Source organism: Mesoplodon densirostris, chromosome 8, assembly GCF_025265405.1.
Source record: "Mesoplodon densirostris isolate mMesDen1 chromosome 8, mMesDen1 primary haplotype, whole genome shotgun sequence".
Classification (NCBI taxonomy): domain Eukaryota; kingdom Metazoa; phylum Chordata; class Mammalia; order Artiodactyla; family Ziphiidae; genus Mesoplodon; species Mesoplodon densirostris.
Window position 1 is genome coordinate 23,274,333 of NC_082668.1, and position 17,280 is coordinate 23,291,612.

Below are 17,280 nucleotides of genomic sequence, written 5' to 3' on the forward strand. Positions count from 1 at the left end.
CAATTTAGGAGCCATAATTGGCCCAAAGCTGTATTTTCTTCCAAATTAAGAGAGCTTGACCCAAGGCTCAAATGAAAAAAATCTTTTTCCATGAATTGCATAAATCTTAATCGCCATGCATCTTACCATAAAGACTATTAATAGTGGCTTTTACTCTGTCAACAACTTATGGTTTAGTACAAGTATTTAGGTAAGAACCAATTTACTGATTGCGGTTCACATTTATTTTTCTGAAGTGTGGTTTTGTTATGATACTGTTCATTGCTCTTCCTCTCACTCTTCTTTTTCTTTAATTAGCACGAAGCCTGCAATCATGGGCACCTGAAGGTGGTGGAATTGCTGCTCCAGCACAAGGCGTTGGTGAACACCACTGGGTATCAGAATGACTCACCTCTTCACGATGCAGCCAAGAATGGGCATGTGGATATAGTCAAGCTGTTACTCTCCTATGGCGCCTCCAGGAACGCGGTGTAAGTAGTTCAACTTAAAAACTTTTTTCGCTGACTTATTCTTGAATCAAGGTCTGTGATGAAACAGAGACTTTACTACCCAAGTTGATGGCTCCGTTTTCTTTCACAACTAAATTTAGATGTGGCCATTATATTCTGGATTTAAAATCAGCATTCATGCCCTTTTCCTTTATGATACTTACATATTTGAGGGAGATTTGCTCTTCTAATTCAGAGACAGTTGTCAAGTTAACTTTGGAAGCTTTGACTTTCTGGCAAAATTCACTTAGTTTTCATATTATATAAAGTGATTCATACTTATTAATAAGGCAAGAATTAGAAGCATATAACTACTTTGTATGCTTCCCAATACTTTAGAATTGTTTTAAATATTCTATTCCTTTTCTCCTTTTTTTTTGCATATTTAGTGTAACCACAGTTAAAATATGTAAGAATTCAGATGTTAGGCAAGTGCAGTCAAATTATTTCTTAGATTTTTTTCCATCATTCAGATGAGCTCTGGGTAAATTACTTTGCAGTGTTAGGGCAGAGAGACACATTAGTGAATGCCAGCGGCTGCATTTTAAAATTGCTGTTGTCAAGAGTGTCACAAGCAAATGCTGTATGTGGATTTTATATCTTTAATCTCTAACTTGGTTCATGTCTCCCTATGTATTCTTTTACTCTTTTCAGTTAATGAGGTAGTTGAAATGAAAATGCAAGAATTGCCTCTATGTGCCAGCATTACTTCTACAGGTTTGGAAGGAGCACACAAAAGTCAGGACTTAACGCTGGTTACAGAGGCAAATAAGGATTACAAAACGTACAGCTTCTAGGTTGTAATTTTTTTATAGGTAATCATATAATGTAATTGAAAAACAAGTTAATAACACAGGAATGTACCATACCTTGGTGCTGTTAGTTTGGGTAAGTGTTTTTAATATCCTTTCTTTCCCATCACATGTAATAAGATAGGGTAAGCTCAGGGAATACATATCTTATATTTTTCTGTTTTTTTACATACACACACATACATGTCCATGGTATGTGTTCATGTATGTGTGTGTGTATACATATATATACATATCTAACAGATATGACCCTCCTGTGGGCATAGCAATCCATTTGATAGAGCAAGTGGTTGCTTGGGTCAGGTGAAACAGAATAGTTTCTATTCATGGGTTCTTAAATCAGCCATGACTACTCTAATGAATGGAGGACTGGTCAGGGCATTAGGGATTCCAGCTTTTATTTGTGATGCCATTATTGACTCTATAGCCTCAGGCAGGTTAGTTTCTGTGCCTTGGTGTCCTTACCTATAAAACATGGGTGATGCCGGCTGCTTTTCAATTTCTTCAGAGCATAGTGAGGATTAATGAGCCAAAACACAGGGCCTGTCTTATGGTGTGTACACCATGATTCTTCACTACATTGTGAAGCTCATTAATACACAAGGTGAGGGCCTGAGACAGTGAGCGGGTCTGCCTTCACAGGTGCCTTCTCAGATAGCTGTGTTGTTCTCAATGGGCTTACATGGTGAAGTGGCAGTTTTAGGTACATCGATAGCCCAGCACTGTCCAGTAGATCTTTCTGCACTCATGAAAATGCTCCATGTCTGGGCTGGGCACTCAGTAGCTACTAGACATCTGTTACTATTCAACACTTGAAATGTGGCTATTGCTACTGAGGAAATAAATTTTAAAATGTATTTTAATTAATTTAAATAGTCACATATGCCAAGTGGCTACTGCATTCCAGAGAGCTGGTTGATATAGTTAGGATAGTAGGGAAGGAAGGTTTATTTGGTGACAGAAGTTGGGAATGATGTTGGATAGAGGATAGTAAGGCAACTATAGGGCAAATGCAAGAGTCGATTTAGGCTAGGGTATAACAGGGTGGGGGCTGTTTTTAAACATCCTTATTTTGTGGACTATTGGTCATTATACTTAAGTATTTTCTGTGTTTTCTGCTTTCTGTTTTATTTTGTGGTAGTTGCTGTTGACCTGATTGGCTTTGCCATTTACTTACTGGTTTCCTTTTCAGATTACTTTTCATAAAGCAGCCCAAGAACTTTAAAAATATGCAATTCTGGTCAAATGACTTACTTGCTTAAAACCCTTCACTGGCACCTCTTAATGTTTTTAAAATAAAAGTCAGACTTCAGAACGTGGTTTGTAGGGCCCCAGACGGTCTGGCTTTCCTCATCCCTCCAGCCCCGTCTCTCCACAGTTCCCCCTGTCCCCGTTTTCCTTCAGCCTGTTTTTGCACTAGCATTTCTAAATTTTTGTTTCCTTAAAATGTGCCAAGCTGTTTTGCTTCCTAACCTTTAAATATGCTTTCCCTTTGTCTGGAGTATTCGTTTTTGGTGGTCAGTTTCTCATTCTTTGGGTTTCATCTTAGGTATCATTTCTTTCTGGCTGGCTTTCCCGAATCCTTTGTGTGTATGTGACGCTTCCTCCCAGTCATAGACCAGAGGTGGTAGTGCACCTGCCTCTCACCATCTTCTCATTAGGTAGTATGCTCTAGGGACCAGGGATCGTGCCTGCTCTCCCAGGCCCTGCCGAGTGCCTAACGTAGTCGGTACCCACATTTATTTGTAGAGTGAATTAGTAAGTGTTCGAATGCATAAAAAGATGGTATATTTTTTCCTCTCGATAAAAGGGGCTGATGAGCTGAAAATAGGAAATGCTTCCCTCTGCTCCCAACTTGACTATAATTGTGAAGAGAATGTCTAAAACCAAGTTTCCGTAAGCTACACCTTGTCTAGGCCGGTAGAATGGATTCCTGGTAGATGTCAGAGGAAATGATGTGTGCTCCCTGAGCAGAATTGTTAGCCTCTTGCCCATTAGGCATCCATGTTACCTTTTGTGGGATCACAAAATAACTTCCCAAAGTAATTCCTCCAGCCTTGGCATTTTTAAGGTCTATTTTTCTTTCTGCCAGTGTTCTGTCTATTGTCTTTCTAGAGTTAAGTACTTCCAGGTGAGAATAGGTGAAGTTTGTTCCTGTGCCTTCCTCCATCCCTTAAGCAAAGCATGGGGAGCGGGGCATGGGGACTATATAGGGTTCCTACTACTCTTTTTTGCCTGAAGTTCTTGTTCCTTTTAAGCCATTAATATCTCAGACTCCAGACTCTGAGTTGGCAAACATGCTTTTCTTTTTTTCCTCTGTTACTTGTAATGTATCTCTTTTCTCAATAACCAGGACTAGACTCTTCCCATCCCTGGGAGAAGAGTAGGGACCTTCTCCCTACTCTTAGAGTAGAAGAAAGTAGTAGAAGAAAGGGCAAAAACTATTCTTTTATCTTTCCTTCTTTATGCCTTGGTACTTTGACTAATTGAAGTTGTAGATAAGTAGGGTCCTTTTGCTTATTCTAAATTTCTAAATGGCATTCTTTAGCTCTAGAACAGACATTCTGGCAATCTTTATTATCTCAAAGTTGAAGTCTTCTTTCTACTTAGATGCCTTCTTTTCCTGGGTTTCCAATGAAATGCTGTTAGGTTTTCTCATTCTCTTCTCCATCACTCCCTTTACTTCTTCACCTCCCCAGTTGTTTTATCTGCTACTTGTATTCTAGTAGGAGTGAACAGACAGTTATATTAGTGGTTACAGAACAGTATGATACAGGCCTTTATAGCTCAGTGCCCCAAGATTCTATGAAAATCCAGGGTAGGGGCTAGAAATATGACTAGAGGACGTCATGAAAGGCTTTCTAGAGGAAGTAGCACTTCAGCTGAATTTGAAGAAAAAGAATAGGAGGATGGGCTTTTCAGAAAGAGGATGATGGGTGCTAAGGTACTATGGCCAGACTGCTTGTTGGTTCACTTCTAGGAGCTGATACAAGACTGGAATGAAGGGAGGGAGGAGGAGGAGATGAGAGGCCAGAGAAGGTGGGCAGAAGCAGTGAAAGGCCTTGTGTGCTAAAGAGTTCAAATTTTAAGTTGAAAACTTTCACCTCCACACTGGGCAGGAAGTTCAGTGAAGAGGTGTGTCCAATAATCTAGGGGACAAGTGATGAGAGTCTGAATTAAAGTGGTGACAGTAGCAGTGGGGGGGTGGAGGGGGAATTGGCTGTTTTTATCAATTTATTCCTTCACATGAAGTTTGATTTACTGTGTTAAGTTTCAAAAAAATCCTATTATGATTTTGATTAAAATTGGGTAAGTGTATAGATAATAGTGGATTAATGAAGTTGATTTCTCACTCAGGACCATGGTATGTTTCTCTGTTTATTTAAGTCTTCTGTTATACATCTTATACATCTTCTGTTATACATCTTAGTCAAGTTTTTAATCTGTTTTATATATGTGTGTTTGTATACACATGGAACTAACTATATATTGAGATTTTCCTAAGTATTTGAGCCTTTTGTTGCCCTGGTGAAGTGGATATTGATAGTTGGCATGCTTGTTTTATTTTCATTTAAAAAAAATATTGACTGTATGTTTATAAGTCACTATTAAAATCAATATTAAAAATAAAGATCTTCGGGCTTCCCTGGTGGCGCAGTGGTTGAGAGTCCACCTGCCGATGCAGGGGACATGGGTTCGTGCCCTGGTCGGTAAGATCCCACATGCCACGGAGCGGCTGGGCCTGTGAGCCATGGCCGCCGATCCTGCGCGTCTAGAGCCTGTGCTCCGCAACGGGAGAGGCCACAACAGTGAGAGGCCCACGTACCGCAAAAAAAAAAAAAAAGATCTTCTCATACAGATGGCCAACAGGCACATGAAAAGGTACTCATATCACTAATTATTAGAGAAATGCAGATCAAAACCTCAGTGAGGTACCTACCACCTCACACTGGTCAGAATGGCCACCATCAAAAAGTCTACAAGTAATAAATGCTGGAGAGGGTGTGGAGAAAAAGGAATCCTCCTACACTGTTGATGGGAATGTAAATTGGTGCAGCTGCTATGGAAAACAGTATGGAGACTCCTTAAAAAACTAAAAATAGAGCTGCCATATGATCCAGGAATCCCACTCCTGGGCATACACCTGGAGAAAACCATAATTTGAAAGGCTGCATGCACCCTGATGTTCATTGCAGCACTGCTTACAATAGCCAAGACATGGAAGCAACCTAAACGTCCATTGACAGGAATTGATAAAGAAGAGGTGGTATACGTATAACTACAATGGAATATTACTCAGCCATGAAAAAGAATGAAATAATTCCATTTAATTCCATTTGCAGCAATATGGATGGACCTAGAGATTATCATACTAAGTGAAGTAAGTCAGACAGAGAAAGACAAATACCATATAATATCACTTTTATATGGAATCTAAAATATGATACAAATGAACTTATTTACAAAACTGAAACAGACCCATAGACATAGAAAACAAACTTATAGTTACCAAAGGGGAAAGGGGATGAGGGAGGGATAAATTAGGAGTCTGGGATTAGCAGATACAAGCTACTATAAATAAAATAGATAAGCAAAAAGGTCCTACTGTATAGCACAGGGAACTGTATTCAATATCCTATAATAAACCATGGTGGAAAACAATATAAAAAAATATATATTTGTATATATGTCTGTATAACTGAATCACTTTGCTATATACCAGAAAATAGCACAACATTGTAAATCAACTATGCTTCAATTAAAGAAAAAAAAAAGATCTTCCTCCCAGTTATTTTACCATTTTTAAACAATACTGTATTTTATTTTATTAAATGATTTTGAGATGAACTTAGACTTTTTGCCTGTTGATGTCATTAACACATTTTAAAATATTACACCATGTTGCATGCCTGGGATAAACTTGACTTAGTGTATTGTGTTATTCTTTTTTTTTTTTTTTTTTTGCGGTATGCGGGCCTCTCACTGCCGTGGCCTCCCCCGTTGCGGAGCACAGGCTCCGGACGCGCAGGCTCAGCGGCCATGGCTCACGGGCCCAGCCGCTCCGCGGCACATGGGATCCTCCCAGACCGGGGCACGAACCCGCATCCCCTGCATCGGCAGGCGGACTCCCAACCACTTGCGCCACCAGGGAGGCCCTATTGTGTTATTCTTTAAACAAATACTTTACATTAGTTTGCTAGGGTTTTATTTAAGACTTTTGCGTCTATAGGTGTAAGTTAGAATGGTTTGTTGTTTTAGGTTTCATTTTTTGCCCTCAGATTTTGATATGAAAATCATACTTACAGCTTCTTAAAAATAATCAGGATGCTTTCCACCTTCTCTGGTCTGGGGGATGTGAATGGAGTATCTTACAGAAATAATTCCCACCCTACCTCCTGTTTTCCATCCCCTGTCCCTTGTCTCCAACCTGATATAACATTATTTATTTTGATAACTTTCATACTGTATAATATTTGGAGATCTCTCTCAATTTGGTTACTAGTTGTTATCACTCTGAAATACTAATGTATTAATAATAGAGTACAGGAACTAAAGAGAAACGGACTTTTGTTATCCCATTAAATTTATTCTGAAATCGTCCCTGTGGACTATAATACAAAGTTTACCTATTTTGTAGTTTTATTTGAGGCTATATATGTACTTTTGACTTTATCTTTTATTTTGATTTAATTTTAGTATTCTAATACTTTACTGTTTTCTTAAAGTCACATTTTGCTTAGAGTACTTTCTTATGTGCTTTGAGCTTTTGCTGTGCAAACTTTGGCATTTTTTAAATGCCTCTTACATTTGAATACAGTGTTACTTCATTTAACTCTGAATTTATTGTGTTTTGCATGAGAAATTTACTTCTTAAGGACTAAAATAAGAGTCCATTACCTAAGAAGGAAAATTCGTTCTATATTAACTTCAGATATGAGAATAAGGTTCATATCTTCTACACTTCTTTTTTGCTCAAGAATATTTATATTGATAACTGTTCAAAACCTCATTGGCTATCCATCTGCCCTGCCTTCTGTGCATCCCAGTGTGAACTTAAAACCAAAGCTATTCCAGTCACATCAGAACTATTTTGAGTGTTTGGAGAATATCATATGCTTTTTTTTTTTTTTTTTTAACAGAAATACAGAGTTTAGGATTTGTTACTTGGTCTGCTATTAACAGAGTTTTCCTTGCAAGGATGTAGAATTCTTAATTAGAAAATAGTATATAGACCATTGGACTTATTAATTATTCCACTGCCCTAGTTAATGTTTAAAAAATTAATCTGTAACAGATAATTTACGTTTTATAGCTTTTAAAAAAACATGTTGCTCTTTTGAATTTCTCTGCTTTTTCTTGCTTCACTGCAATTCAAGTGACTTGAAAACTTAAAATTTATGTTGCAATTTCATAGTTGTTCGTAAACGTTTTCATCATGGACCGTCTTGGTAAAAAAGCCTTTTTGCATGTGTGTTTGGGATTGAATGATCTATACGTGCAAGTGCAAATTTAAATTTGCCCATCTCTCCTGCTCCCCTTATACTAGTGGTAAAACTCATCTTGGGCACAGTTGTAAGTGGGTGTCTATTCTGTCATTCTTGAGGGGAAGAGGACATTGAAGTGCTATACTATATTCTGAACTCTGCCTTTGGGGTAAAGCCAAAATGTTAAACTCCTGAAAAAAAACCTGAAGTGTTAAACTTCCTTTTTATTAGCCTTAGTGATTAAAAAGAATCCTAGTGAGGAAAGGAATTTTCAGTCATCTAGTTTATACTTTTTATCTTTACATTGTACATTCATACTTTTAATCTTTTATGTTGTACCATACAGTAAAACATAAATCTACTCCTATTTTAATGTTGCTAAGAAACTAGTCTTCTGTCCTTCCCTTTAGTGTACATCTAAATTGTCATTACAAAGCATACATGCAGTATGTCATAAAATTGGAGAAAATGAAGAGAAGAGGTCAACACTGGAGATGTAACTTATGTTCCTATATCATCATTTTGTATCTGTCTCCCCAAAAATGCCAGTCTGATCATATTAATAGCAAGCAATTATTGAGCACTTATCTGCCAGGCACAGTTTTAAGTGCTTTTGATACATTAATTCATTTGGTCCTTACATATACATTAATTCATTTGGTCCTTACATATATTAATCCTACGAAGTAGGTTGTATTCTCATTTTACAGATGAGGAAACAGAGGCATAGGATGTTAAATACCTCTAAAGTCATACAACTATTGAGTGGCAGAGTTGGAATCTAAATTCAGGCCGTCTGATTGTGTAACCCTAGCTCTTAGCTACCCTGCTCTGTTGATGATATCCCTTCTGCTTACAACCGTCTAGGGAGCTGTTCAGGGTTTCTTGTGCACTAAGGAGACAGTCCACCTCTTCAGTACCATCCTTTTTGTTTCTGGCCGCAGCTTACATTTCCAGAACACCCCATTCTTCTGTGCATTCTCTCTCTTCTCTCTGTGTATTTCTCCTCCTTCTTCTCTTCTGTCTTTCTTGTTCTTCTCTTTGTTTTAAAATTTTTTGGTGTTTCTCATTTGCCACACTAGCTCACTTCAGTGCCTTTGCACAAGCTTTTCTCTCTGCTGTGAGACTCATTCTACTTCTGTACCTCCTTTTATTCTTTCTCCTTTCACATCTAAGCAGCTTCACCAGGCTTTTAAGTTCTTCCTATTTTCTTTGCTCTGCTTTTGCCCCACTGAGCTCTGTGCAGACCTTATATCTCATTGGTTCTTTAGTGACTAAAAGAGTCGTTAGAAGTACTTGAATGAACGACTGTTTGTCAAACTGAGTACAAAGTGATGTTTGTAGCTTTTCCCCTATATGTACACAATTACCACCTGGTACCCACAGAGGACTGGTTCCAGGGCCCCCACAGATACCAAAATCTATGGATGCTCAAGTCCCTTATATAAAATGGCATAGTGTTTGCGTATAACCTGTGCACATCCTCCCATATACTTTATTTATTTTTTGAATAAATTTATTTATATTTTATTTATTTATTTTTGGCTGCATTGGGTCTTCGTTGCTGTACATGGGCTTTCTCTAATTGTGGCGAGCGGGGGCTACTCTTTGTTGTGGTGTGTGGGCTTCTCATTGTGGTGGCTTCTCGTTGTGGAATACGGGCTCTAGGCACACGGGCTTCAGTAGTTGTGGCACGTGAGCTCAGTAGTTGTGGCTCGTGGGCTTTAGAGTGTAGGCTCAACAGTGGTGGCACACATGCTTAGTTGCTCCGCGGCATGTGGGATCTTCCCGGACCAGGGATCAAACCTGTGTCCCCTACATTGGCAGGCGGATTCTTAACCACTGCGCCACCAGGGAAGTCCCCTCCCATATACTTTAAATCACCTCTAGATTACTTATAATATCTAATACAATGTAATGCTATGTAAATAGTTGCTGGCACATGACAAATTCAAGTTTTGCTTTTTGGGAACTTGCTAAAAAAAAAAAGTTTTTTTTTAATGTTTTGACTGCTCTTGGTGAATCCATGGACATGGAACTCATGGAAATGGAGGGCTGACTGTATACACATATACTCATTCTGTGTGTGTTAAATAAATAAATGATTATTACTAGCTGTGATATATGTATATTATGCATATTAATATATACATGCATTTTTATGTTGAATCCACTAACCTGTATCAGTAACAATGATCCTTCAATATTTCTTAGTAACTTTTTGATAGTAAAAAGCAATAACTTATGGGCACTTAGATCTTCAAAAGTCGTATCTTCAAAAATTTTATATGAAGTATTTTTTTTTTTTTTTTTTCTTTTTGCGGTATGCGGGCCTCTCACTGCCGTGGCCCCTCCCGTTGCGGAGCACAGGCTCTGGATGCGCAGGCCCAGCGGCCATGGCTCACGGGCCCAGCCGCTCCGCGGCATATGGGATCCTCCCAGACCGGGGCACGAACCCGTATCCCCTGCATCGGCAGGCGGACTCTTAACCACTGCGCCACCAGGGAGGCCCTATATGAAGTATTTTTAAAATTATGATTTAAAATCACAGCTAAAGGAATAGAACACGAATATATCGGATGGAAAAAAACTGGTAAAATTTGCCAATGTACTGTGTTGTGAAGGAACAGAAAAAAATATTTGGAATCAGAGATACCTTCTTGGTTAGTGACTATATAAAATGTTTCAATTACCAATTTTTATGATTTAGGATTGATAAAATATATCTGTAATCATTTGCAATTCACAGAATTATAAAGGGCTTTTTTTGATAAGGTCATTAAGAGAACTGAATTGTCAGAAGTGGTGCATTTGAAAGCTATTAATATACTGTTGTGTACTATATGTAAATTCAGCAGTGAAGATGTTGATGTTTTCCTATGTTCTGAAAATAGTTTTAATTATATTGGTGTTGCATTGACCCATATAGTTTAGCCAGTAGACAATTATGCTTCTCTGTTTTCACAGCTACATACTATCTTTGTCTCTAATGACTGTTGCCTTATGCCTGATTATTTCATCAATTCTCCATATTGTGTTTGGCTCAGACACATGAGCATACAGTAATTAAACTCTTCAGCCTTGATAGAAGGCTTTCTTCCATTAATTCCATCCATTTCAACAATCACATCGCTTATTCCCTCTACAGACCTTTCACATTCATCTACCAAATTCTAGTTTCTAGTCCTGGGTTTGAGGTCATTTTATTTGCTAATGTGTATCTTTTTTTTTTTTTTTACCTCCTTTGAAATCCATCTCACATTTTGCCTCATTACTTGTGCCTTGGTTTATACCTTATCAGTTTTATACTTATCTCCTGAATGAGTATTTGTCCTCAGTAGGATTACGGGCAAAGACAGTGTTTTCTAAGTTTTATGTATCCCTCCAAAATACCTAGTTTAAGGTTAAGGTTTTAGGTTAAAGTATGTCAGAAAATAGGGAACATGCTCTATTTAAGAACATTTAGAAAAAAATCATTCTATAAGCTCCCTTAGTAACTAATTCAAATAAAATAGCAAATTAAATTATTGATGTTTATCCTGAGTCCATGGTGTTGCAATAAATCTAAAACAAACAAAACACGCTTCTTCCTTATGTAGAGATGGGGAATAATTGATTTATCGCTGTCTTCAATTAATAGTCACATTGAGGGCTTCCCTGGTGGCACAGTGGTTAAGAATCCACCTGCCAATGCAGGGAACACGGGTTCGAGCCCTGGTCCGGGAAGATCCCACATGCCGCGCGGAGCAACTAAGCCTGTGCGCCACAACTACTGAGCCTGAGCTCTGGAGCCCACAAGCCACAACTACTGAGCCCACGTGCTACAACTACTGAAGCCCATGTGCCTAGAGCCTGCGCTCTGCAACAAGAGAAACCACCGCACACCGTGTACGCAGCGGTGTGTGGGAAGCCTGCACACTGCGACGAAGAGTAGACCCCTCTCGCCGCAACTAGAGAAAGCCCACGGGCAGCAACGAAGACCAAACGTAGCCAAAAATAAATAAATAAAAGATAAATAAAAAAATATAGTCACATTGATAGTCCCTTGTGACTTGTCCTCCATGTATTACCTATTTTTTTAAAAAGAATAAATCTAATTATATATATTTCAAACTGATTTTTCACATAAATCTGTAAGCAAAAGTATTATTCCATTCAAATATAGCATTATGAAAAAAAAAGTTTAATGACTTTCTTGTGCCCACATAATAAAGGAGAAGTCTTACGTATGCTCTGTCTTCTCTTGCTATGGTTTTCGAAGGTGTCACATAAGATACTGTGTCTAATTCCAAATTTCAGTGGTCCACGGCAAAGCAGAATCATGACAGGATTTAATAGGCTCCATCTCTCACGATGCAGGACTAAGGGCTAACTGATTATTTCAATCTGTAGCATTTTTAATGTGCCATTCTCCATTTCATTAGCAATGCAGGAGGGCTAAGTGTTTAGCAAATTGTGTATAAGCAGAAGCCATCCATAATCCAAGTGGAGAAACCACATGGTTAAAAGCCATATCAGATAGTAAGCTTTTGTATTAAGGACTCTAAATGTAAATTAGGATCTTGCTAGTCATTTTATGAAGCAGTTCTTTAGATGGTGGAGGCATCTTACTTGTTTAAAGGCAATTGTTTCATTGGTTTTTTTTTTTTTTTTTTGCATTACGCGGGCCTCTCACTGTTGTGGCCTCTCCCGTTGCGGAGCACAGGCTCTGGACGCGCAGGCCCAGCGGCCATGGCTCACGGGCCCAGCCGCTCCGCGGCATGTGGGATCCTCCCGGACAGGGGCACGAACCCGCGTCCCCTGCATCGGCAGGCGGACTCTCAACCACTGCGCCACCAGGGAAGCCCTCATTGGTTATTTTTTGATTTAAAGTCCTTGTTAGCTGATGGTCGTTCTTTGGGAAGTAGTTTCACTTAACATTTTTAAATGTCATAGTGGACTTTTATTTGTATTTGTGTAAAATATCTATTCCGTAGTTACTGTGCATTAAAGTACACTGATTGGGCTCTTAAATTTTATTTCCTTGGAGAAATCTACATTTGTCTTTGTGAAGAAGTCCTTATGTGTGCATTGATTGTTTGGGTTTTTTTTTTTGATGCATGTAGTGACCTTTTTTTGGTTTGTTTATTCATTTTTGCACTTGGTGATTTAAGATCTAGAGTATTGATTCCTTTTTGATACATACTTACAGCATATGTATGTGAGGAGTTTTTATATTTGGTACATGGGCATAATAGAGAATGAAATTGCGAAGTATCAAGTGTAGTGAATGAGATCAGCTACCTTTTGAAATAAGGTGAGCTTGTCTGCTTTAATGTATGGGAATTTGGGAAGACCCAGTTTCCAGTACAGTAACTTGTATCACTTTGCTGTAAATCAGAAAGGTGAAATACAGTTGATTGTATTGTACTTCAGTTCGAGAAAAACTGTTGCCAGAAGAAAATTACAGGTTATAGGACCTGGGCATATAGGTGAATCTGAGAATACACATTGATAAGTGTTTTTTTTTTTTTTTTTTAACATCTTTATTGGAGTATAATTGCTTTACAATGGTGTGTTAGTTTCCGCTTTATAACAAAGTGAATCAGTTATACATATACATATGTCCCCATATCTCTTCCCTCTTGCGTCTTCCTCCTTCCCGCCCTCCCTATCCCACCCCTCTAGGTGGTCACAAAGCATTGATCACTGTTTACGTAGCATTTTCCCAAGAAGAAAGAGTGACTGAACCTGATAGTCATGAATAGCAGTCATTAGGGAAACATTTGCTGTGGTTCATTTCTTAATCTGTTAGCTTTCTTTTCCTACTCTGCCATCAAAACAGCTTTCTTCAAGGTCATTAATGACCTTATCTCTAAACCCAGTAGGTGCTCTCATCGCTCATCTCTGTGCCTTCCAGGCAGCATCAGAGTTGACACCTTCTTCCTTCTTCTTCCCCTTATGTTTCCCTCCTGTTTCCTTCCAGATCTGTGTCTATACATTTAATGCAAATTTAAAAACTGGTATTGTACCAAGTTTATCATTTTATATCCTGTTTAACACATTGCATTTTTTTACATGAACATTAATGACCATTATATAGATATTCTGTAATCTTAAAAAACCATAGAAGATTTTAAAAGAAGTGTTCATTTTAGAAAATTTTTCTGCCGTGGTATAATACGTTAAAATCATTTTGAAACCATATGTAAAGAAGTGGAATAATAGACAAGGTGCTGTAATTTTAACAATTTATTTATAATTAGAAGACTAGTCATGGGCAATATGGAATATTGTTGGAATGAATGGAAGGAAAATGACCTTTGTTAAGTCATTGGAACCTTTCTGTCTGTTTTCTAATCTATGAATTAACCATTGTACCATGTTTCTTAGGTCTCTTCCAGTATAATATTCTGTGACTCGTGAATTAGTGCATGCTGGGAATTCTGCGTCAGCATGTTCTCTGCATCATGTCAGTTTGCTCTGTGATGGCTGTGATTATTATAGATTATAGTGTACATACATGGTAAAATTAATTTTAAAAGTGCCCTGTTTACTACTTTATTAAATTGTTTGTCATGTGGCATAGTTTTCCTTCTAGTGGATCTAAATTCCTATCTTATGAATTTATCTAATTTCTGTATTTGTTTATATAGACTGTGGAGCCTATAATAGCTACAGTAAATGATTTTTATTTGCATTTGAAAGCATCTCACTCCATAGTGATTAATGATTATGAAGCTATATTTTAAAATATGAATATGAATACACAAGAATATAGAGTTGTCAAAAAGATTCATGTGTAAGTAACAATATATTCAGTTAGAAATACTCCCTATAATGGTCTGGTGTCAAATTGAAATTTTATATCTTTTTTCTATTCAGCAGCTTGTGGTACCTGATCCTTATGCCTTATGTGAATTCTTGAGTCATTTATTTTAGTAAAAATTGTATATTATTAAGGAAATTGAAAAAGTTGTTCCACTAGTGTATTCATTTAGTTAAGAATCAAATCACACATTTTATTTACTTAAACCCATCTGCGCTTATTTTACCAGTAACATATTTGGTCTGAGGCCTGTGGATTATACAGACAGTGAAAATATGAAATCGCTGTTGCTGCTACCAGAGAAGAATGAATCATCATCAACTAGTCATTGTTCAGTAGTGAGTATGGTTTTAGCTTTGGGAAATTTATGTATTTTATTGAAATCAGCTATAAAATGAACATAATGGCAAAATTTCCAGTTAGCGAACTGCTTTCATTCACCAATTATTGAGCACTTCTGTGTAGTAGCTATTGTGAATTCAAGTTCAAAGACATAATCAGAATAAATCAACAAATATTTATTGACCTGCCCCCTCTATATTTTAGGCAGCACTCATACAGCAATAAATATGACTGATAGAACTCTTATTCTCAAGAAGCTTACATTCTAGTGAGAGCTAGGAAAGAAAAAGACTGTAAATATGTAAATTAATAAAATAAAATAATTTTGGAAACTTATAAATGAGTGCTTTGAAGAAGATTTTATAGAGTGTAACAGAGTGGAGAATGGGGGCTCCAAAAAAGACACTGTTTTAGCTGGGTCATCGAGGAGGGCCTTTAAAGAACCCATACTTGGTCTGAAACCTGAATGATGATGAGGGGGCATCCAGGTGAATATCTGGAGGACAAGTGTCCAAACAGAGGGAACAGCAAGTATGTAGTCCCTTCAGTGGATGACCCTGGTGTATTTGAAGATTAGAGAGAAGGTCATTATTGCTAGTGAATAGGTCATGTCTAAGAGTAATGGGAAACCATTGATAGGATTTAAAGCAAGGAATGGTATGATTTGATTTATGCTTTAGAAAGTTCACTCTAGCTGCTTTCTAATCAAGAGACATGGGGTGGCAGCAAGAGTGGAAGCAGGGAGATCACTTAGGACTGTTTCTTTGTGACAGGAGAAAGATACCGTCCTGGATTAAGGTAACAGCAATGGAGATTATGAGAAGTAATGAGATTAGTATGTATTTTTGAATTAATGCCACCAGAACTTTTGGTTGGATTACATACAAAGTGTGAAGAAGTAGAATTAATAGCGGAGAAGATGCTGGTGCCATTTACTGCCTTGTGGCAAGAATGCCTATTCCTTAGGAACGTCTAGTTTAGTGGGGAATATGGGTGTAAAAAAAATTATTACACACTGCAGTGAATTTGTAATACATGCCATAGAAAATGTACAGTAGAGTCATGAAGGAAGAAGCTGACTTTAGGAGGAATCAGGAGAGAAGGTGACAAGGTGTTTAAGCCTTTAAAGGTACAACTTTTAGCAAGGTATCTAACAGTGCTAGTGGCTGCAAATAACAGAAAATGTTCACTCAAATGCTTAAAGACAGTATATTATCTTATATAAAGATAATCCCAGGGCCTCCCTGGTGGCGCAAGTGGTTGAGAGTCCGCCTGCCGATGCAGGGGATACGGGTTCGTGCCCCGGTCTGGGAGGATCCCATATGCCGCGGAGCGGCTGGGCCCGTGAGCCATGGCCGCTGGGCCTGCGCGTCCGGAGCCTGTGCTCTGCAGCGGGAGAGGCCACAACAGTGAGAGGCCCACATACCGCAAAAAGAAAAAAAAAAAAAAAAAAGATAATCCCAATATAGGATAGCTCTTAATTTGGTTAGTTTAGCAATTACGTGGCTGCACCAAAGACCCAAATTCTTTCTGTTGTTCTACTTCGCCATCCTCCGCTTGGTGGCTTTGTCCTCACTAATCTCCCTCCTAGTGGCTTCAGGATAATTGCCACAATTCCAGATGTGACAGTGTCCAGCGTTAGGACTAAAACGTTTCCCAGAAGCCTTCCAGTGGACTTCCCCTTTATGTCTTACTGGTCAGAACTGGTCACACAATTGTTTTTGGCATACATCACAGTTGAAGATAGGGTCAGTCCTTGAAGAGTGGGTGTCTGAACAAAATTAGGATTCTCTTAGTGTGGAGGGAGTGAGGAGTGGATTTTGATTGCCTGCTGCAATCAGGTGTACGAAGCAGGGATGGCAGGCCAATCTAAGGGACAGCTGGTCAGAGAAACAGAGACACGAAGGACCTTAGAAATTTGAGAAACTAGAGTTTAGTGTTAGAGGAGCATGAGGTGTGTTAAAGAGGAATTGGAGGTAAAGAGATTGTGAAAGACCTTGAGTTCCCTGTGGAGGAGTTTAGACTTTATTCCCCAGTTAGTGGGGCGCCTTCAGCGTGTCTCTAAGTGGAATGGGACTCCGCAGGGGATAGTTGGGGGCAGGCCGGGACTGAAGACTGGTTAGGAGGCTATTGAAGTGGGGTCCAGGTGTGAAGTGGTGAGGACGGGAGCTACAAGTGGTGGGGGAAGGAGGAGGTGTGTGGAGAGGAGATGAGGGGTTTTAGAGAGAGAGGGATGGTGGACGCACTGTATCCTAGCAACTGCTCAGATGGGGGAAAATGAGAGAAAAGGATGAGCTGAGATCTAGAACTGTTCAGAGAAGACTTCTTGTCTAGTGAGGTCAGTG

At 38.6% G+C, this 17,280-nt stretch overlaps 1 protein-coding gene across 4 annotated transcripts in view; it reads left to right on the forward strand.

Annotated features, from left to right (window-relative positions):
- Positions 1-17,280, forward strand: part of BARD1 (BRCA1 associated RING domain 1) — a 70,163-nt gene that overhangs the window by 34,085 nt on the left and 18,798 nt on the right. For all 4 annotated transcript variants that reach the window (XM_060106958.1, XM_060106955.1, XM_060106956.1 and 1 more), the window contains 2 exons: positions 298-470; positions 14,823-14,931. In XM_060106958.1, coding sequence (XP_059962941.1) covers positions 298-470; positions 14,823-14,931 — 282 coding nt within the window. The remainder of the gene's footprint in view (positions 1-297; positions 471-14,822; positions 14,932-17,280) is intronic.